Source organism: Camarhynchus parvulus, chromosome 2, assembly GCF_901933205.1.
Source record: "Camarhynchus parvulus chromosome 2, STF_HiC, whole genome shotgun sequence".
In the NCBI taxonomy this organism is placed as follows: Eukaryota; Metazoa; Chordata; class Aves; order Passeriformes; family Thraupidae; genus Camarhynchus; species Camarhynchus parvulus.
The window spans coordinates 135,445,094-135,468,468 of record NC_044572.1 but is presented as its reverse complement, the minus strand read 5'-3'; the positions used below and the strand labels follow the sequence as shown (position 1 = coordinate 135,468,468).

Below are 23,375 nucleotides of genomic sequence, written 5' to 3'. Positions count from 1 at the left end.
AAGTTGACCAATTATAGTACTAAAGGATCTAATCACACAAAGCAACCAAGAATGTGTATTACTGAAGCTGAACTGTCATCTGCTATAAATAGATGGTATTTTTTGCTGAAGAGAAATGCTATAAACCAATGCTGTATGAAAATGTAATATTAATGAAAACCAAGCATACTTCATCCTGAACATACACTTTAACACAGAAAAGACTCCACTTTAGGTAAAAATATATCAAAGTGATTTCTTTTACCAGATTTCTGTCCTAATTGAATTAAAATCAGATTGTATTTTGTCTGTCTCCAAACATGGGCCCATTTTCATTGGATCTCTGGGGGAAAAATCAGTCTGCACCACTTCTGCACACACTTCCTACTTATTTTTTATTTATTTGATGTGGTTGTCTTGCCTGGCTGTTGCATAATGTGCTAAATCTGAGAACATTATTTTGTGTGAAACTTCAAATGAGAATTTTGAAAGCAGGATTATTCTCTGACACTATCTGCAGCATATGTGTACTCCGCAACTGTTTATTTATTAGGAAATTTCACATTCAAAATGCTTCTGTCTAGTTATGCTGCCTCCATGTAGATTCTTTGGGATTCCAAAACTTGCATTTATTGCAAGGTTTCAAAAGTGGAAGAGATCAAAAGTAAAATTGTATCATGAAAAAAAAAACAAACAAAAAACCAACAAGCAAAACAATGATTGAAAAGTACAAAAATATTTGCTTTTTGACTAGAATTGCTTGAATGAGAAAATTGGCAGCCACTTCTAAACTTCTTATGTTATTTATGAAGAGGATTTCACCACTAAAACTAAATAACTAATTGAGAATACGGACACAACTTCCAATGTTTTCATTTCCTTTATTTTGATTCTTTTGAAAGTTTCAATATAAATTGAGTTTTTATGTTTATCCTGCTAATGTGGATATTAAATCTGTTATTGCATGGCTATGATAACTATGTTTGACAATGTCAACTGTGCTTTGTTCCTGTTTATAGCCTATCAGCTCCGTGTCTGCCAGCCTCCAGCAAATGTACCAAATGCTGAAATTCTAGCTGAGGATGACGAATTTGAAATAGGTAATATTAAAATAAAATAAAATAAAAGCACAAAATTCATCTATGAAATAAACTTGCTATGCACAGGATGCTTTTCAGAATGGAAATCATACTTGTAATATTTTAGATTATTTGAAAATACATTTTTTAAGAAATCATTCCTCTTTCTTATGCATCCTGAATCATTCATGTTTCAGAGATAGCATATAAGTAATACAATAACACTTTGTAATTGACTTAATTTTAAAATACATTTTTCATAGTATTTAATATAAAACATTATATTACATTGAAACAAACAAACAACCCATAAGCATAAGAAAACATGTAGACAATGGTATATTCAATGCCAGAATTAAGGTTCTGTGACTTAAAAGGTAAAATCAAATTTGTAAAAGTTATGAGGATCAGAGAAGGGGGTGATATTCTGACTTTCTGAGACATGTCAATAATATTACTTAGCCACTTATATTTCAGAGAAATATGATTTATGATCTGATTTGAGATGTCTGGTGAGATAGTTTTGCTACGTTATGGCAAAGAAAATAATTTTTTTTAGTATATGCACCAATATATGATTAGTTATATAGGTGACAAAGAGAAAGCACTTTTTTTTTCCTTTTCTCCCTGTAATATAGGCCAAAGAGAACTTCTGGAATATGCAGATTTTTACTTTTATTGGTGCATAAAACTACATGAATTTTTGGTTTCTTAATTAAGAAATGAAAATTTCTTCTTCTCAGAGTGCCAGACCTAGATAACATCAACAAATCCATTTACTACTTAATTTTTTCCCTCAGGATTGTATGAATTACTGACTTGATCTTAGACCTTTATTTAGTTCCATAATGTTTATCCTATAAATTATATTGCTTAAAGCTCTGTGGACATTTGGTTCACATAGCATCAGTCAAACCCAGACAACTTAGCAAACTATCTAATAAATAATGTGGTGGAAAGGAATGATAGATGCAGCACAGTGTGCAACACAAAGCTCATTTACCACATTTCTTAGACTAATGAAAGTTGTTTATGCCAGAGGTCATTTAGCCCATTGTATAATATGGTGGTAAGAAACTTCATTAATCAATAATGTTTTCAAAGCTAAAAGTCCCAGTTAGTTGCTGTTTAATGCTTATTTTGTTTGTGTGTTTTGCCCTGTGTTGTTTTTCTGAACAGGAGACATAATAAGGTACCAGTGTCAGCCAGGCTTTACGCTGGTTGGTAATGAGATTCTGACATGCCGACTAGGGGAAAGGCTTCAGATGGATGGAGCACCACCTACCTGTCAAGGTTTTTTTCCTTTTTATTTTCCTGCTGCCATACCAGTTCAGTGGTGATTCCTTAAATAACTTCTGCATCTCTTTATATAAGACAGCATACTGAAACTATTTCAGACTTTTGATGATTTATCCTAATGTATCTTTGGTTTGTTTCATGTATGTCAGATATTAATACAAAATAATTAGTAATCTTTCAATGAACTTCACAAGTTGAAAGGGCTGATACTCTACTTTGTGAAAATAATTTTACTATTCCTTTTTATTTTTTTTAGGAAGTCTGGTAAATAATAAGACTCATTTCTCTACAACATAATAGTATGAAAATTTATATGGGAATTCTAAAAGATGCTAAATTAACATAGCATGGATTTGGATGAACGAGCACACAAAATTATTTTTCAGTGCAGTTTTAACTACTTGCATTTTTATTCAGTGTATTCCAAAAAAAAGGTTTTCTGCATGTGTGTGTGTGTGTGTCTGCATGCATGTGTTTGTTCACTTTTTCTCTTATTGAGAACTGAAAACACAGAGATAATGCCATCTCATTGTTAAGGTCAAAACGATTACAGTCCTGCCAGGCACTAACATCACACTTTAAACTAGTATTTATTAAGGTGAAATTTGATGTATTATGGTAGAATATAGATTTTCTGTAATAAAAAAAAAAAAAAAAAAGAGCTATTTCTTTCATCCCAAACTGGTTAGGGAACAAATGAAGATCAGCCTTGCACATGCTTCATTAAAAATGGAATCTCTTTGCAGTTCCAGCAATGGGCATGAGTTCATGTTTTGCTACTAATTCTTCCATTTATATCTGGAAAGATAAATAAGGACCTAGAGTTATAAACATGTATGATAAGGCTTTTTCAAGAAAAAAATACCAAACCAAAACACCACAGCCTCATAAAAGTATAAGTTATATAAACAAAAGCCATTTTGAATTCTGCTAGTTTCTGTGATATACTTTTGTGATCCATCTGTTCTTGAGCTTAATATTCTAACATCTACATCAGGATTAAAATACTTTTTCAAATCAGTCACAATAACTGTATTTGATTTACAGTTGTATTATATGAAAAATACTGCCATCTGTTTTTTTCTACCAATCTGATGTTTTGCTGTGTCCTTCTACAGTAATTTTAATTCATTAACAAATCCATAAAACACTCATTATGAAAAATTCATTGGGCAATAGTAAATTAATTATGAATAAATCTAGTAAATTTACAAGTAAAACTTTGTTATTTTACTGTTTCTAAGCATTTTCTAAAATTATGAAATGGTGCACAATATAGATGTTAAGAAATTAAACATCAGCATATTAATTTTTAGGACTTTATTATTACTATATTATTCACTTAAGCTTTCAGCTGTAAATTAAAAAAAATTGTGTATAAATTACTCTATACTCTTTTCCTCGATTCCTAGAAAGCTGGAAGTTACTCTTATAACTGAATAAGTTGTTTTACTTTGATTTTATGTACAAAACTATGCAGAAGTCAGTCATTCACAGCACTGTGTAGTTCTTAAAAACGCAAAGTGAAATTGAAATATGAACTTCATAAGAACTTTTACACTGATAATTTCTGAAAATCTAGACATTTAGTTAGATACAAATATGTCTTGAAATAGCTTCCAACACCCCAATTTAAATTTAAATCCTAACTTGGCAGACGTATAGCATTTAATAGGTGAAAAACCTCCAGGCATTGCTTTAAATGTTAAAACTATGCAATATTTGATAGGGTAAATAGGACATATGTGTTGATCCTGAAGCATTCTCTCAGTGTGTGTTGCTGAAGGCATATTTGTATTCAATGCAAGACCCAAGACAAAAATTCAGGAATGATTACTTCATTTACCGTAGCTAATCTTTTATCTGTCAGATATGAATGCTAAACATTGGTTCCAAAGTTAAACTTTAAATCTATACTCTTATAATTTCTGTTTAAAGCAGAATGAAATTAACATGGTCTTCAGAATTAGATTTGGAAAATTAAAAAGAAAATTGCAAAAGAATTTGTCAAATTGTGCTAAAAATGACCAGTCCTACTGGCAACCTAGAAAAGAAAGCAGTATTTTTCTTTTATCTTTATTTATCTGATGTCTAAGTTTGAAGATCACAGTATACAAGTTCAATTTCTGTAACAAAAGATGAAGAGAGAGCTTTGTGGAACCTAAAGGCAGCAAAAATACATGCCAAAAAATTTCTGTCTTTCATGATTTTAGTACATCACATTGGTCTATGGATAAGATAGCACACTTCACTGTGCAGAGTATAACACACTATGTAAAAGTCACTTTCAAGGAAAAGTCTCAGTTCTTCTGTTGGTTCATATTAGTATTAGTGTACTAATTCTTTTCACTGGGTAGAGCATATGGGGTTTTTTTAACTTAATACTGTTAATTCCTGATGCTTTAACCTTGTGCATATATTATATGCTTTAGCCAGTGTACTGGCATTTGATTGAATTTTTCTTTAATTTTTGGCTTGAAATAAACCAATACCTACTTTCAAAATTAATCCATAAGTAAATCTGTAGAATGCTGCTGAGCAAAATTTAAGTAACATAAGACTAACATTAGTCTTGAATCTAATATATTGCAGTAAAGATATACTAGACAAATGAGGAATTCCTAAAAAAATATTGATGCAAACTATATTTAATATTTATGTGGTAATTTAAATTATTTCAGGTTAGTTTACATCACTTTTAGTACTAGTTAAAACTATGTCAATTTTTTTTCTCTGTTTTATCTCTTATGTGTGTCAGTTGGATGAACATTTCTTAAAATTCTTGAAGATTTCCTTAAGGTGTGAAAATAGTCACTAAATTCCACAAGTTTAGCCAATTTTTATCAACTTATTTAGTTAAAATAGAATATTGTCCAAACAAAGCATGTAACTTTGCCCTTAATTTTCTTTTAAATTAGCTTCTACTTTCAGGATAAAATGAAAATTTCAGAGTAAGAAGATTCAAACTGTATTTTGTATCATAATAAGGGGAACCTGAGAAAATTCTGTAATGGTATCTCTTAACTATATCTCAGATAATATTTTCTCTGATTCATGTGAAACTTAGCTACCTGATTTCCAAGAGAATCTGTTTAACAGAAACAAGTCTTTAAATTCTCTATAAAATTCCTGGGGGATGTTTAGCTGAAAATTATCCTGAATTTAAGAATATCCTGAAATTAAGGGCAGTTTGTAAGGCAAAATCATCTGCAAATAAATGAGTGTAGCCAGATTACTGTTATGCTCTCCCTGCCACACATTTTTATATAAATATATGACTATATGTACGTATAAAGCTGAGAGGATTACTTTGTTCATTTTTTTGAGATATGTGTCACAAGTGGCACAGCACTGTAATTTGACAGCCAGATTCCAGCCATGAGAGTTTTGTTAAGTGGGTTGGAGGTGCTGTATTCAATCTCTTCTTGAATAATTGAAACGAACAGGTCATGAGAAACAACTCTTGAAGTTTAGCAACTAGAGGCTAATTTGCAACCAAGATACAAATGTTTTTAAAATATATGGGCAGATACAGTTTTTCAAGTTCAGTTTGGATGCATTTGAAGAGGGTTGGACTAGATGATCATCAAAGGTTACTTCTAACCCAAATATTCTATGGTTCTTGCAAAGTTTTGTTTTTTATGAAGATACTCCTTTTCTCTCCCATTCTCTGCTTTCCTGTGTTCTTTATCTCTCTTTATAATTCAATAACTTTTACAACATAAAACCTGATTTTCGTAATTAATGAGACAATTTTATTTCCAATGGTCTTGAGAAAACTTAGATCCTATTATTTTTCTCGTGTAACTCAGGACTAACTCATTTTCATGTAGGAGTTAGTTGTCAGTATAAAAAGATTTCAAAGCTTCTGTTTAGCAGTGTTAGGTTCTGAATATAATGAAGGCATTTGTTCATATATCATGAGGCAAATATATTTTTTGAAAAAACTTCCAATAACATGGCAATATCAACTATTTCTATTTAATGAGATGCATATTCTTGTAGACCTAGTGAATCCAGATAAATTCAAAATTAAATAATTTCATCGTATTTCAAATCATCATGTTTCTCAATTTAAGGAAATAGAATGACTAATGCTGTTCTTTAAAACTCATGAAAATCTCATCAATCACATGAAATACAAATAATGGGCTTTAGATTTTTTTGCCAATTTTTCTGTTTCACAGTGCTCTGTCCAGCCAATGAAATGCGTCTGGATTCAACAGGCGTAATACTGAGCCCTGGATATCCTGACAGCTACCCAAACCTCCAGATGTGTGCATGGACCATTACTGTGGAAAAGGGTTATAATATCAGCATGTTCTTTGAATTCTTCCAGACAGAAAAGGAATTTGATATACTTGAGGTTTTTGATGGTAACTATAGAATACATAACTTTGGATGATACCTTGTCTATATCACTGGGTTTTTTATATTGCTTCTGTCTAATAATTATCATTTATGCATAAATTTATGCATTTTTCAGTATAAAAAAATCTTAGGCAATTATTTTGATTTGTTATGATAAAAAGAACTGTTGGATTACTTTATTTTAAAATTGTACTGTATGCTATACTTAGAAATAATTTTTGTTTTGAGCAAATATATAACTTCCAGTTATAACGTATTTCAATTTTTTAGTTCAAATTAATTTGCCATTTGCTTGAAGGAAGTTTTGCATGTATGTTAATTGTGTGTATACATTTTATTGTATGTTATTTTAAACTTTGTAACTCCTTTTGTCCTTCTTCTTTTTTCCTTCCTTTGTACCAAGGACCAAATAGTCATAGCCCATTGCTCATATCTCTCAGTGGGGACTATTCATCTTCTCTAAATATAACCAGCAATGGCCATGAAGTATTTCTCCGGTGGTCAGCAGATCATGGCACCAATAAAAAAGGTTTCAGGATAAGATATATAGGTATGCAAATGTGACTTTTTATAATGTGCATAAAATTTCAATGTGGAACATTTGTTTATGTGAAAAGAGTAATATAAGCTATGTTTGTATCCTTAATTAACCAAACTCAGAGAAAATCCAATCTGTTCTATATATATGAATCTAATGACCCTCATCTTGTGAGGAAAAAAAAAACCCACACATGTGCTCTGTAGAGAATTAATAAAAGACAGGGCTTCAAAATGGCATGAGGCAGTACTAAAGATAAAAGAAGCAGCTTCCCCTTCTCCCTCCCACTTATTTGCACTTGAGTATCTCTTCATACTAGGATGTTTTTCTAATAAGATCTTTATGCAATTCATCTTTAAGAATTTTGGTGGGACAGGGGAAAGCATTGCAACAAGGCAGGAGCGAACAGCTATAAAGTGGAAAAATATAATACCCTGAAGAGTTGAACTTTTTAATTTAAGGTTCGACAGAGGCAGCAGTCAACATTAAAAGAGATAAATTTGTATGTCAAAGCCAGTATTTTATGTGTTATTAACTCAAATTAACATATTTATGAATAGTGTATGGAAATGGTACCTTACAAAGTTAGATTTTAGTGAAATTGCTTTTACAGAATTATTATATAATATTTATTTTACTGGAAAATCTTTTAATCAGTTAAGCTAAAGTAGATTTGTTGCGATTTACAGTAATTGCACAAAATCTATATTTGAATTTTTTTTATGATGACCAAAAATATGAAATACACACAAGGAAGAGTACTGGGGATAGTATCTGTAGATTCTAGAGAAGTTATTGGCATGAAAGTGGTTTCATTTCACAAGGTGGATAAAAAAATAAAGAATAAGTATAAAAGTCTTTCTGCTGTTTATTTTTGGTTTTCCTTCACGATTGGAGAAAAATAATTATGATCATATATACTGCAAATACATCAGTTCCATCTTTCCCTTTAGGAGAGAACAGTTTTCTCAGACTTAAAATATTTGTTGTTCCTTAGGTAAAATTCACTGTTTACTAGGCATAAAATAATATATGCTATTGAATTTCATTTCCTGTAGTCCATTTTGGATCTGTTAAAAGAGAAAGAAGAGAAAATTCTTCAAAGTCTTTTAGACAGTGAGAGAACTGTTGAGAGGCAAACAGGAAATATTTTCTAGTGGTCTGTTTCACACAGAAAAATAGTGGTATGTCTCTGTATATTTGGTTCTTTCAAAAAGTGTAAGTCAGGAGACATTTACTGTAAGGAAGAAAATACTTTCATAGTATGTGGTCTGAAAGATACAGCAGTAGTTCTGATTCTGCTCTTTGCTTTAATATGTTTAATAAATATTTTTTGTAAACAAGTAGCCATATGACTACATTCTGGCCAGAGGAAGCTTTCACATGAGAAAAACATTGACAGCACAGTTTTCTTTCCAACAAAAAGGAAATGGCTCTTCATGGCATGCAGCTATTAATCAAATTAATCAGAGACCAAGTTAAACTTTTGCATACACAAAATTCATCTTAAAGTGGTTACCAGGTTATAAGAGACTTCTGGTCCACTCCTATGACAAGATAGCCAAACCTAAATTACTTGGTACTCAATAAACAAGTGAGATAAAGGAAACATACTAAGTAACCAGTATTTAATGTCAGAGTTGTTAAGTACATAAATAATTTCAGATTACAAGAACTGTAACTCATAGATATTTTTTGCTCTCATATTGAGTTATGATTTTTTTTCATAGTCTCTAGATAAGACTCCTGTAAAACTTAAAGTGTTCTAAATAAATCAACAAAACTAAAAGCAGTATTTTTGCCATGGATTTATCGTGATAGTCATTAATATCATTAAAATATATTTTTTATGTTTTATTTCAGTTCAGTGTATTACAGAACTTAAATGAAAGAACTTATATAGGACCAGAAAAAAGGGCTATTTAAAAAGAGTTATGTTCAGGATGTACTAGTTATTTCCCTCTTTCAAAAATTTATATACTACTGAAATATATACAATTGCAATAAATTTCATCATAAACTAAAGTTCAGTAGTTTGATTTCAAAAGAAGATGGTAAAAAAACCCCAAACCTCAAAGCTATAGCCAATTATAAAAGTGAACTATCACTTCATTTTTTGGGAGTCTACTGAAACTGCAAGCTTATAAAGATCTATTTTTATTACCTTTATCTTTTGTGAAATTGGTCAATGTATGCATTATTATACATAAAATACATCTTTTAGCAATGGTTTCTCAGTGTCCGATCAAATGTCCACTGAGTTCAACAAGAATTTCTCAAGAATTGCTACATGAATTCTGAACACATATTTTATTCCTTTAATATTTATGTTTCAAGCTCTCTACTGCAGCACCCCAGAGTCGCCCCCGCACGGTTTCATTGTCAGTCAGACAGGCGGACAGCTCAACAGCATGGTCCGTTGGGCTTGCGACCGCGGCTTTCGGCTCATTGGGAAAAGTACTGCCGTGTGCAGGAAGTCTCCTTATGGGTATTACTCCTGGGATGTTCCAGTCCCAGCTTGTCAAGGTAAATTCTTTTGTTAAAAAAAGATACACTCTAAGAAACTTTCTTTTTCTTTTCTGACTTAAAATGAATAGAAGGGAAATGCTTTGGGCTCCTACTTCTGTGCCAAAATTTTTCAACCTCGTAAAAACAAATGTACTTTTAAGAAACAGTATTTCAAGAGCAGCTAATAAGACTGACATACAAAAAATACTGCTTTAATATTCAGTGAAGAATATTTAAGAACTTCATTTTGGTCCAATAACTATTTCTGAAATTTCACATAAGTCTTCAAAATGCTGGTCTTCTTTGAGAACTAATATGACTATAGTTTTCCAAGGAGTGGGTATATTTTTAATGTATATTTTTGGAACTGGAACTATGTTCCAAAGTTTGTGAAAAAGGAATAGATTTTAATGTTTCAGTTTGATTAACAATGTTGCCTAAGCTGACATATAGTGACCAAACATTTCTGTGATAGTTCTATTTTTAGGGAATTTTGGATATTTCCTATTTGTCATTTTTTCCTGTCAAAGTATCTGATGTGGCAATAAATTTTCCTGAATTTTTTTTACATTTTCCCCTAACTAAAAGGTAATTCTCATAAAATCATACAAGGGTTTACTTGGAAGGGGCCTTAGAGTTGTAGTTCCAATCCCTCTGGGATGAGCAGGAACACTGTTCACTCAACCAGGTTGCTTAAAGCCAGTCCGACCTGGCCTCGAGCACTTCCAGAGATAGGGCATCCACAAGTTCTCTGGACAACTTTTCTGTGCAAGTTTCCACAAATGTGAAATTCAGCTCAAAACTGTTGTAAACTAAAATGTCATTGGGTGACCTTTGGGAGATCTGTTATTTACATAAAAGTCTGTTATCATGCCTTGCTCGCTTGCATCTTGTTTCTTAAAAAATTAAAAATTATGGTTAAGGGACAGATATATTTTTTTTGTGCGACAAGAATTATTGTTAATGTGGATAATATGACTCAAAATTTATCCAGTCCTAATGGAGATTTTTGAATACTGAAGGAGTAATTAATCTCAATGGTAGATATAGAACATCTCAGGTTGCAACTAGAATGTATCTGATATATATTTTGCTGACTGGTAAAAGACACAGGATGTGAATTATGTCCATTACGTGAATAAGCAATATTGTAGAATTTGTTGGTGCTTAGGATTGTAATCAATGCTGTTCAAATGTTACAATTATTTTGCAAGTGTGTATTAATTTTTGGCACTGCTGAATGCTAGCCCTGACGTGACACAATGAACATTGTTCAGACAACTCTTGTAATTGTCTCAAAGCTTTTATTATCATTAGTGTGCTACTGAAGGAAGAGGTTAAGCTAGGCCAGTTATGCAGTAAAGAGTGTTACTTGGTTATACAAGCATATAGCTATTATCTTGGAATGGATAGATTTGCCTAATCTGCAATCCAAGCTATTGAGGAATTTAAGAATAAACATGGTCACATATTTTCATTTTAGTGCCATAGAAGTTGTTTCTTTGGTGATGGCAAGTGAAATAGTAGTTTTATCAGATATTCAATAATAGATGGAAGGGGAATATTCTCGTTTAATTAACTTGTCACTTTTTATCTCTCTGGGGTCATGGCCTCATACCCTCTAGAGCTTTGAATTCAATTATGGTTTCTTGGGATCTTCAATTTCTTAATCAGAGTTTTCTTATTTTTTTTCTAAATGTGTGTTTGTCTCTCCTTGCCAATAGATACTGTGACAGTATTAGGTATATATTCTTATGGTTGCCAAGACAGGGTGATAGCAAATTAGAAATATTTTTCTGTGATCATTTCAGCAGAGTGTGTCTGTACTGTGGTTTTTGATTTTTCTTTTTCTTGAATTTCCATGTAATATGCAAGGGTTTTTTTTTTAATGGCAATGCAAGAATATTTTAACATTGATTCTTATGCCTCTGTTCTGCAAGTTGTTATAGGATTGGTGCTTTACCTGTGTCTTAGCTGTGATTATTAGCTTTGGTACTGAGCCACACAGCTGTTATATTGCTTATGAAGCAAATCAGTTTTATGTCAGATCAGCTCCCAGTAGGGGCAAAAATAGATTGCACTCTTTTTTTTCCCCCAAGTATTTATACATAGTCTGAGAGGATTAAGCTTCCTCTGTGGGCATGATAGGTACTTTCTTAAGGCTCAAGATGTGACTTCAAAGTAATGTACTTCAGACTTAAATGTCTAAGCCCTTTTTTTTCCACTTTTTTTTTTATCTGACCTACATTAGATATATGGTTTCAGAATGTGGAAAGGGGTTAGCTTTTATTTTTAGTCCCAAAACAGACAGAGAATTATTTAGAACCAGGTCTTCTCTTGGTACATTATTTTTGTTAAAGAAAAGAAATAAAATAGTAGCTTATACTTTTATTTGCAGTTTTCAACTTTCTTCTCTAAGAAATAGAGGAGCCAGCAAGGAGAAGTGCTATGCTGGATCTTTTTCTCAGCAACAAGCAGGGGCTGATGAGGAATATAAAGCTGAAGGGTGCAATGACTGTGAAATTCTAGGGTACAAAACCTTTAGAGCAGAGAGCAGGGTGAATGCTAGCTAGCCTTGATTTCAGAAGAGCAGAATTTGACCACTTCGGGGATTTCCTTTGTAGAGTACCATGGAATAAAGCCTTAGATTTAAGGCTTTATAGACAAAGATAACTGGTTAATAGTCAAAGGATCACTTCTTCCAAGCTCAGAAATGTTGCATCCTCAAAGATGTTGTCAAAGAGAAAACCAGGTAGAAACTTCAGTACACCTGCCTGGATGAGCAAAGAGCTCCTGGACAAAACAAAATATAAAAACGAAGCCTGGAGAGGGTGGAAATGAAGGCAGCCATCCTGGGAGGAATACAGAAAGTTGTCTAAGCAGCTGTGGATCAGGTTAGGAAAGCTAGAGCCTTGATAAAATAAATCTGTCCACAGTTGTCAACAAAAAGAGCTTCTAAAGATATATTGGTGATAAAATGAAGACTAGGCAAATCGTGAGCCCTGTCCAGAAGGATACAGGACACTTGGTTACCTGGGACAAGGAGACAGGTGAGGTACTCAGCAGAGGTTTTGAAAGTCTTCACTGACAAGTGCTTCAGTCTTGCTTCACAAGTCACAGATTACAAAGACGAGGGCTAAAAGAAGCCTACAGGAAACATGGAGAGGGCTTTTTTCAAGGGTAGGCAGTGATAGGATAAGGGGAATGGCTTTAAAATAAAAGGGGATCAATTCAAATTACACATCAGGAGAGAATTCCTTACTGTTTGCCCAGAGGACCTGTAGATGCCTCATGCCTGGAAGAGTTCAAGTCCAGACTGGACTGGACTTTGAGCCATCTGATGTAGTAAATGATGTTCCTGCCTGTTGCAGAGGGATTGGAACTAGATCTTTAAGGCCCCTTTCACCCTAGGCCATTTTATGATTCTATGATTGAATATTTTCAAAAGGGTATTTTCTTTCTGCTTTCCAGGTGGAAAAAATAGAATGTTGAAAGGTAATTTTAGTGATTTGCCAGAGGTCACAAAGTACAACCGATGGAAGAAATCTGAACATAAATCATATGACATAGAAACACAGCAAGTGTGTTTCCCAGACTGGTGCCTTACTGATGCAACCATGCTGGTCATATTTTTTTCCAGATATTTTCTATTCCCTTTTCTTTATTATCATCTGCATTTTGAATTCTTAGCTGCAGAGTTATGAACCATTATTCTAATTTTTTTACTTTCTCCATCAAAATTCAAAAGCTTCATTGGATTCAATTCCCTAAAATTTTAAGAAAATTTATTTCCATGCTTAAAACTCACATTAATGAGGTAAAAATTAATTTTCATTAATTTAAGATTAGTGATTTTACAATGCATAAGCTCTCCGAGGTCAATGGAAACTTATATTGAGGACATAAAATACTTTGTCTCTACTCAGCAATATCTTGTGGAATTCCTAAAGCTCCACTAAATGGTGGGATATTAACGACAGATTACTTGGTTGGCACCCGTGTTACTTATTTTTGCAATGATGGATACAGGCTATCAGCCAAAGAGCTTACTACTGCAGTCTGCCAGCCCGATGGTACCTGGAGCAATCACAATAAAACACCTCGCTGTGTAGGTGAGTAACGTGTAAGAAATCTCTGGTGAGTAAAAACCTGTCTGTACATTTTTTTATTTATCCATGGCACAAATCTTCATATGACTTAAACGCTCATCTTCAGGTTGTTTTAATCTATGAATTATTTGCTGGTGTTCAATTATTATGAAATACACATATGAAGGATATGTAACTAAGACATGCTGAAACTTCACAGCATAAGCAGAATAAACATGCTAGAGCTTATAGAACACAATCAAGCTAATAATTAATTTACAGTTAAATCAAAGTTAATGGTTTCAGAGGTTTTCTACAAAAGTCATCTCTTCAGTTATAGCTGCATAATTCATGTACCGTTAGCACACCCTTTTTACTATCCAGAATTGCAAAACCTGTGATAATTGTTTGAGACTGCTGCTTATTATTTATATTCATCCCATCATTATAGTCCTACACCATCTAAATTTGGGCCAACATCACTGCAGGGAAAATGCATTTAACTCCCAAAATCATGTGGATATCAGCAATTACAAATGGGAAATGGGATATGAAAACCCAGGTGATTGCAAGAGTGATACAGGGATGTCAGGGTCTCATGCACATTAGGTTTTTGGATTATCTCACCAAATGAATTTTGGAAATGAAAGCAAATTAAGACTGGAGTATTTTTTAAGGATTTCCCCTTTCTCCTTTTTTTTCTCCTTGTTCTTCAAAATTTCATTCTGTTATGAATTTTTCTCTTTCTAAAGAACCACTGAAAATAGAGAAAAACAAAGTGGGAAAAATTGTTATGCTTCTTACACTACTTTTTATTCTATTAGTGTTGTAGAATGTTATTGTTCCATTTCTGAAGGAAGAATTAGAATTAAGAAATGAGACAAAAATATATAGCTGTTAAAAAATCAATCTATATTTGGATATTATTTTTTTCTGTCACCAATGTACCAATGTACAGCCTCTCAAAGAAGTCTTTCATATCTCATGAAGTTTACCTGGGTAGAAAAATAATTTCTCCATTTAAATGTAATTAAAATTTTAATAAAGATTCTGGTGCCTTATGTAAAATGTCATGGAAGGTCCATCTACAGTGAATTCAACCATGGTATAGCTCCTATCTACATCAACTGCATCACTCTGCATACACAATCCCTTCTCTTTCTGCGTAATTATTAATTAAATGAGGCAACTCATGCCCTCTAACCACAGCCGATTTCAAGTACAGCTTTAGTTTTCAAAGATTATGTCACTGTGTTTAAAATATATTTTTTTATTAATAATGGTACAGATTTTCCCAATCTGCCTGTGCTAAGCCACCAAACTATGTCTTTTTGTTATTTTGGAAGTTGTTACATGTCCGAGCATCAATTCTTTTACCCTGGAACATGGAAGATGGAGAATAGTGAATGGTTCACACTATGAGTATAAAACAAAAGTAGTTTTCAGCTGTGATCCTGGGTATTATGGTTTGGGACCGGCGTCTATTGAGTGCCTTGCTAATGGCACCTGGAGTTGGAGAAATGAGAGGCCTTACTGCCAAAGTGAGTACCTCTTTTATCTTCAGATTTCAGGAAAAAATATTTTATTGGATGAACTAGAAATGAACTAATTTAGTATTAAAAACTGTAAATCAGAAAAAGTGTTTCTTGGCTGGAATTCTAGGGTATCCTAAAGGTTGTTATTTACAAGTATAATACATTAGATTTGGTGACAATAACATATCTGTAGGCACACTTCTGGAGTTTAAAGGTCCCTAAATTTATAAAGGTACAAAGAACATATTTTCCTATATGTTTATTTTAAGTCAGGAATGCTGTAAAGTCTTAAAAAATGCAAAACCTTTGTATCCTGTCTGCACACTTGATAAATAAAATAATCTCTCCTTTATGGTAGTTACCACATAGTGTGCATTTGCACATATCCACATCATTCCTACCATTAGCTGGTTTGCTGGTAAACTGCAATAGATAATTTTTAAAAAATAAGTAATTAATATTCAGATATTTAAACCAACCAAAGATGTAGCTATCATTGTGTTTCCCTCCCCTACTGCTGTGAAAAGCAAATTTCTTTATAGATTTACATTTAGACATCTCTTTTTGAAAACTGTGGGGTTTTGGTTACGCTTTGAAGCTGCAAAACTCTTTCTCTTTATGGAACATGGTGTGACATATCCTCTGACAGAGTGGGATACAACTGTGCTTTTGGTTCCTGCATCAAAAATGTGTGTATCTGCATGTTTTTATATAAATACAGAGATATCTAAAAAAGCCTGTAAATAAGCCAGATAACTGTGGCTCAAAATATATTTGTAATTTATTGACAATATATATGAAAAAAAGGTTTAAAAATGCATTTTCAAACACAGATTAATTATACTGGAAATTAACCTTGATTTTGAGTTCTTTAGAACTGGAAATTGAATATAGAATTTAGAGAATTTTAAAAAGTTAATTGCAATATTTCGTCTCTACTAGTGTTAAAAATACGTGTATTTGTCTGTATCTCTATCTCTGTATATGTACTCTACATACTAAATTTGTATTTGTATTTCTTTTTACTTTGAAAGGCAAACAACTTTTAGCTATGTTTTGAGAAGCTTTGTTTGAAATATTATGACTTACTTTCTTCTAGGCATAAAGTGTGCTACCTAATTTCAACCTCCTATTTACTACTAATATATTAGATTTGTTAATTAATAAAAGAAAATTGACAGAGAAAAATATTATTTTGATTGAAAAGATGTTTCAATTGTAAAAAAATAGCAATAAATTCCATCAATATCATTCACTCTATAAAACTGTAATGTGTGAATGCTAGGGAAGACATTTCATTATGATCTAGAAGACCAAAATGGCCCCTTCCCAAAGAAGCATAGCTAAATCTGATAGCAATTGTGATGTTCCAGTATGGAAAATGTACTTGATTAAGCCAAGGTAATCAAACAGCATTCAATAGTGTTCTGAGTGCCTTTCTTAACTTTACAGACATTATTTCAATCGTTGTTCCCCCTCTTTTAATCATAATTTCTGGGGAAGGAATAGTTTTTGTTTTCAAGTTTTTAATCCATGATTTCCACAGTTTTCTCCAAAATGCTTCAAGGTGTGAAATTTATTTATTTGATTGACTGGTTGATAAGTATTGTTGGTTAATAGGAATTATTGTTTGGGTGTTTGTGATTCTCAGCAGTACACTTTGGTTTTGTTTTTGTTTTGCCATGAAGTTATTTCCTGTGGAGAACTTCCTACACCTCCAAATGGGAATAAGATTGGAACTCAAATCACATATGGATCTACAGCTATATTTACTTGTGACTCAGGATACATGCTAGTTGGCTCTGCAGTGAGGGAATGTCTGTCATCTGGACTCTGGAGAGGAATTGAGACCAGATGTTTAGGTATGGATACTCCTGTCATGACTTGTCCATTTTCTTTCTCTCTAGGAGACAAAAGTAAGCAAAGTGACCTGCTTGTCCTTTTCTATTAGCAGACACATTGAAGAGAGCTCTGCATGTGTGTGGCTGGGCAGCATTGTTTTCCTTATCACATTAGAACTATGTTTATGTTTTCAAAAATTTCATTATCTTTCAAAATCTGTGTTACTGTATTTTTGTATATGTATTTAAAGTAGAACTATACATAAGCAGCAAGACAGATAGATTCCATATATTTCAACTCTAATACATATCCTCACTAAAATATCTGCATAGTAGATCTGAACTAAGTGATTGTGTCATAGAATTAAACTGTATTCTTGAAAAGACACAGAAAGAAGAAAAAAATTGTGGAAAGTTTGGCAGGACCAGTGCAGCCTTATTTCTGAGAGAAAGCCACTATCCTGATGCTTTTTACAGAATTGAGACCCTTTACTTGTACAAGGTTAGGCATCTTTTATTTCATATACTCAGACATATTTGTCTGAATTATTTATGAATAAAATGAACACATGAAACAATTTCAGGGCTTCTTTCTGATTCATTGTCATGTGTACCTTGAGATGGGTTATCGTATTATGTTTTAAATGTTTAAATCATAGGTCTTAACTCTATATTTAACCAAAATTTTAATTTCAGCTGAAATCAAAAGTATGTTAGCATTCTGAATTAGAATGAAATATGCAAATAATCATGTTGTATCTCATTTGTAGAGGCATGAATATATAACAGACTATCCATAAACTGATACTCTCAGAAAACTGAACTAGAATATACATTAAATATAGAGGTTTGTTGCAATATATCTTTGTACAGGTTTCTATTCCCCTTTTTAAACTACTTTTAATGTCAAATAATTTTTCTTCTGTAAAACAGCATTATTTTCTAATGTTCACATAAGTGAATGACCAATGAATGAGCAGAAGGGTTGCTTATCAAGCTACAAGTCTGCAGCTGGAATGTTCCCTGATATACAACAGAGAGGGAAAGAGGCTTTGTTTATGTTTCACTTTAACAATGGAAACTCTTGATATTCTTCATCTTCTAAATTGTCAGCAATTGCAAGATATTCTAAATCTAAATTTTTGAAGCACCATACTATGTGTTTAATCAAAATGTTCTGCTTTTTTTCTTGTTTGCCTGTTTGTTTGTTTTTATTTTACTGATTTTTCTGCAGAAGTTACAGCTGTTAAAGTTAGGAGAAATGTAAAAAAATTTCTTCAGAAAAATAATAACATAAAACCAGATAAATTAGATGCTATTTGTGAATAGCACCTTGGAAAAATACTTGCATTTAAGAATTTTGCCAAAATAACTTCATTCCAAATGAAGATCAGCACAGAATGTACTGAATTTCTCCTGCATTTGCCTGTAGAAATAAAATTGTAATATAATTTAATAATAGTTACAGATTACATAATCTTTACTTGTAACTTAAAAGAGGACCCCTACTTCTTGGAAGAGATTCATTATTATTCAGTTCCTACACTATAATGTCCAGTAACAATAAAAAGTTAAGAAAACAATTATATAACTAGAGGACAAAACCAGTAATCTAAACCAAACCTATTGTATCAGGCTAATAGCACTACAGTACATCTTATAGTGCATATCTTTAAAGATTTATTATGGCAAATTGTTGAAGACAGCATGAACACAAGTATTACTCAAAAAAAATAGAATATACATCATATACAGCACAAAAAAAAATGTATACCTTGCTTAAAAAAACCCCAACAAACAAACAAAAAAACCCCCATAAAAGTTAGTGACAGAGCAAATTTACAAAAGGGAGAGAGTCATGGCTGCGTAATTTCTCTTGCAACAACGCTGCCTACTGTGTTACATCACTGTACAGGAATGAGTGCCCTGCAGACTCAGAATAGCTCAGTTCAATTCTTGTTTCTTCCATAAGAAATTTGAGACTTAAGACGGATGAGATCAGCTAATGACAGACCAGAAATAAGAAATATTTTAAAGGTTGTTGTCAGAAAGTATAGGAAGTGGAGGAAATTAAAGAACTATTAGAATGTGGGAGAAAAGAGTTCAAATACAGCAGGAAGACCTACAAAGTGGGTATTTTAAGAAATTAATTTTTGTGGAACTTATCAGTAATGTTCACTATCTACTTCTGATGTTTTCATGCTTTCAGTTGTAAACATTTTTTCCACTTTTACTTTCTGAAAAATGTAGTTGTTCTTGGACTGAAATGATTACCAATGTATTTCTGTTTTAAGTTTTGAACATGCCCTTAGGAATACACTTAAATGACATACATGAAATCCTACTGGAAAAAATAATACCCTTTTCAAGTATTTTGTTTAAAAATGCGCTTCTTTTTTTCAAAAGTGCTACTGAAACAATTACACTTAATTGTTGTATTAGATAGCCTGATTTTAATTCCAGGGATGTGTAATTTTAAAAGTATATGAAAGGTAGAACAAACAAGAATCTAAGTATCTGCAGTAGAACTTTAGTTTGTGGTGAACCTAATCAGATATAGATGAGAATTAGAACTGAGGTAAGCTTTAAATCACCAAAAATATTGACTAAAATCCCAGTTATGTTATTCCATGACATTGTGAACATTACTGCATGGTTTTGATGACAGCCATAATAGTGTGAGAATATAAGGATAAGTTTCACAGCTTTTTTGTCTTTCTTTTCTCATTCTGACTTCTTTTACTAAAAGATGGATAATTTATGGATAATGAATCTATGGCAAAAGCCAGAACACTTAACACAACTGCCTTCCTTTCTCAATCCCACTTTTTTTCTTTAAATAATACCTAAGTGACAAAGTAGTACTTCATGAGTAATCACTTTATTATAATAGTAGGAAATTGGCTTCTTGGTCCTTATTTTCCACAGCTGATGAAAAGAAACAATGTTCAAATTGAAAAAAAACAAATGAAACAAAACAGAATAGAGCTTCTGAAGTACTTCTGTTGTCAAAGTTAAAAAATTAAATGTTTCATGACATTTTATTGTGAAAAAAATCACATTAGTCTTTTAGAATAAAAAACAAGCAAAGACTAAAATAATGACAGCTGTGTCTCCTAGGTTACAAACAGTCACTTACTATTTATTATGCTTGATCTTTTTCTGTACTGGTAACACTGAAACTGTCTATGTAATAAATCCTGAGAAACATTCAGAAACATGGAATAGATTTTTACTCAATATCTTAGTTATAAAGAGAGACTGACAAATCTGTGATTTTGTTGAACACTTTCCTCTTGGAAAAATACTTAAATATTAAACAAGAAATTGATTATTCTTTTGTCTGTTTATATGAAAACTTTGTATATTTACAGTATTTACTGATGACATATTTACAATTTTATATTTTGCATTATTTCCTTTATCCATTGCATTAATTTTGTTTGCTTTAATTTAATGCCAGGAATAACATTGATCATAAAAACATATATTATCATACTTTAATTTTTTTAGTGTATTTATTTTAATATGTAATCAGATATTTAGTAAACTGGGCATTTCCTAGAGTGGACGTAAAGTGGACATACTTTAATAACTCTATAGTACTTTCAGATAAACTTTGAAGTTAACTAGAATATGAATGGTGAAAAACATTTCCCAAGACTTCTCTAGCACTATTTTTCTCCCCTTTTTTCAGAACATAACTTTTACACATCATGATCAGGACTATTTTTTCTTTTTTCTTTTTTACATATTTTTTGCCTTTTTAAATGTTTTATGTCTTATTTTGGTTAACATTTTAGACAGCTAAGTCAAAAACACTTAAAGTAAAACTAACAAAGTAAAGTATAGCATGCTTTGAAAAGTCTTTCGGTTAGATACAGTTCTTCTTACTGCCCTTCTAATGGAGCAGTTTTCTTAAATTCTTAGAAAGAATTCTGATTTTTTGCTAGGACCTTACTCATTGTAAATGTAATGTACAAAATTCCATACTTCTCTTTGGGGGTTATTTAACTGAGCTTCTCTCACTTGTGCTAGTTACATGACTGATAGTAATTTAAAAAGTTGTTTAGACATCTCATCAATGAAAACTACATGAAAAGGCAGCAAAAATATGATTTTCAACCAATACTTAAACTCAGAGGAAAGATATCTTATGTACATTTCTCTTTTTGTTGATTGGTGAGCTACCTCCAGGTTTTCACATTTCTTGAAGTCGTGACCCTATCCTCTTAATCTCAGCTGTACAACACCTAACATTTATTTCTTAATTCCTTCTTCTTTTTCAATACCTCATGACATCTAAACATCCTGATAAAACAGATATATTGATATTCTCTCCTTTATTTACCAAAAGTCAGTGCCATTATTTCATACGGGATAGACTCAGCAACTTCTGGAACAGTAGTTTTGTTCAGTTCTGCATATTAGTATTAAATCTCAAATAAAGATAAATGATAAAATATTATTAAATTTTTAAAGGTCTGTAAGACTTCATATTTTGCTATTAATTGTGATATGACCAAATGATGTTAATTCAGTTCATTTGGAGAGCACCTTTATAAAGTACCCCTGTGAATTAAATGCAAAAATGAAGAATGAAGTTTATTTGATTAATAAGACATAAGGTAGTGTGGTTCCCAAACATGGCTAATATTAGAGGAGCTTTCAGTAAAGGCAGATGGATAGAAGAAAATAGCTTTTTAGGTTAGTGTGTACATTAAATGTCAACATCTGCACTTCCCAAACAATAATATTAAGAATACCATTCATCTCTTAAGAGAAAGGCTACACTTCACATACTGTGTCTTTGTCTGAATTAAAAAATAATCCATCAAACTGAGAAAATCATGAAACAAGTAATTTATTTAGAATTATCTGCATTTGCATTACATATGATTCAGAGAATTTTCCTTGGACTATATCTGCTCTAGTCCTCTGGGCGAAATGCCATCATTTCTTATATGGTTTTAAGTTGTCAAAAAGATCTGTCATTAATTTTGACTACTTTTTGTCCAAAAGGTGATGAAACATGTTTTGTGCACCTAGTTGAGCTTCTCAGTGTGCTTCCTCTGAAAGGAAGCTAATTTGTTCATGGTAAAATCACTCAGCACATTTAAGAGAAGGAAGATTTGAACCAAAATTCTAATGTGAACACAACCTTTGATGTGTTAGCTGGGGAATATTTATCCCAGTTTTACTCTACTCTTTTTTCATACAAAAATGCTGCTTTAAAATGCTAATGAGCCATTGTTGTCAGCCTGTTACTCGTAAAGGAAAAAACAGTTATCCATCAACTCTAAGAACAATGCTGTCCATGGAGTCAAAAAATAGCAGACATACCATCTGGGGCAAAGCAACCATGTAAGCTAACAGCAAAGAATCTTCAGTGCATTAATTTATCAGTAGTATTTTATATATTTTCTCAATCAGCTTTCAACCACTGAAAGGTTTCCATGCCTATGTAACCTCTGAAGTGTAACCTCTCTGCCACTATTTTCATACTTGAAACTTCTAGAAAACTATATAAGCCACTACCTTCTTCGTCTTCACTGTTTTTAAATCTCTTTTTTAAACTCTCAGTATTTCAGTTAAGGGGGATTCTGCATCTCCAGTGTTACTGAATTAATATATCTGGAGTTAGCCATATGCTTTTCTTTGTTCTTCAGTTCCACTGTATAATAATAACTAGACTTTCAGATTAGGTATATGATGTTTCATCTTTAAAGAATTATTCAGCGGTTTCAGGGAATTCAGCAGAGAACTTCCCTCTGTGGGCCATGGATTAAAAAAAGATTTAAAATAACTTTACCATTCATCCTGAACAGTTTTAGTACAGCTTGAACAGCTGTCAAAATGAGACTCTTCTGAATAATAGCAAGACAAATGCCCCAAGCCCTGTTTTGTTCAGAGCTGTGCCTTCTTATATCTTTTTATTAAATGGAAGCCCTGTAAAGAAGAAGAAGAAGAAAAAAGCAGGAAATAATTCTTCCCTTTTCAGCTGAGGTTATCTTGACAGGTTAATTAACTCTGTTGAATAATAAATAACATAAATATCTGTTTTCAATAATACATTGGTATGTAGATTTGTTTCACTACTGTGCTCATTTTTGACACTACTGACAACTAAAGTAAGT

The 23,375-nt window shown here is 32.2% G+C and overlaps 1 protein-coding gene across 1 annotated transcript in view; it reads left to right on the top strand.

Moving 5' to 3' along the window:
- The window catches only part of CSMD3 (CUB and Sushi multiple domains 3), a 577,112-nt gene that overhangs the window by 493,834 nt on the left and 59,903 nt on the right, over window positions 1-23,375 (top strand). The window contains exons 46-53 of the mRNA XM_030971761.1: window positions 999-1,079; window positions 2,238-2,351; window positions 6,545-6,733; window positions 7,132-7,278; window positions 9,604-9,792; window positions 13,701-13,886; window positions 15,209-15,403; window positions 17,086-17,259. Coding sequence (XP_030827621.1) covers window positions 999-1,079; window positions 2,238-2,351; window positions 6,545-6,733; window positions 7,132-7,278; window positions 9,604-9,792; window positions 13,701-13,886; window positions 15,209-15,403; window positions 17,086-17,259 — 1,275 coding nt within the window. The remainder of the gene's footprint in view (window positions 1-998; window positions 1,080-2,237; window positions 2,352-6,544; window positions 6,734-7,131; window positions 7,279-9,603; window positions 9,793-13,700; window positions 13,887-15,208; window positions 15,404-17,085; window positions 17,260-23,375) is intronic.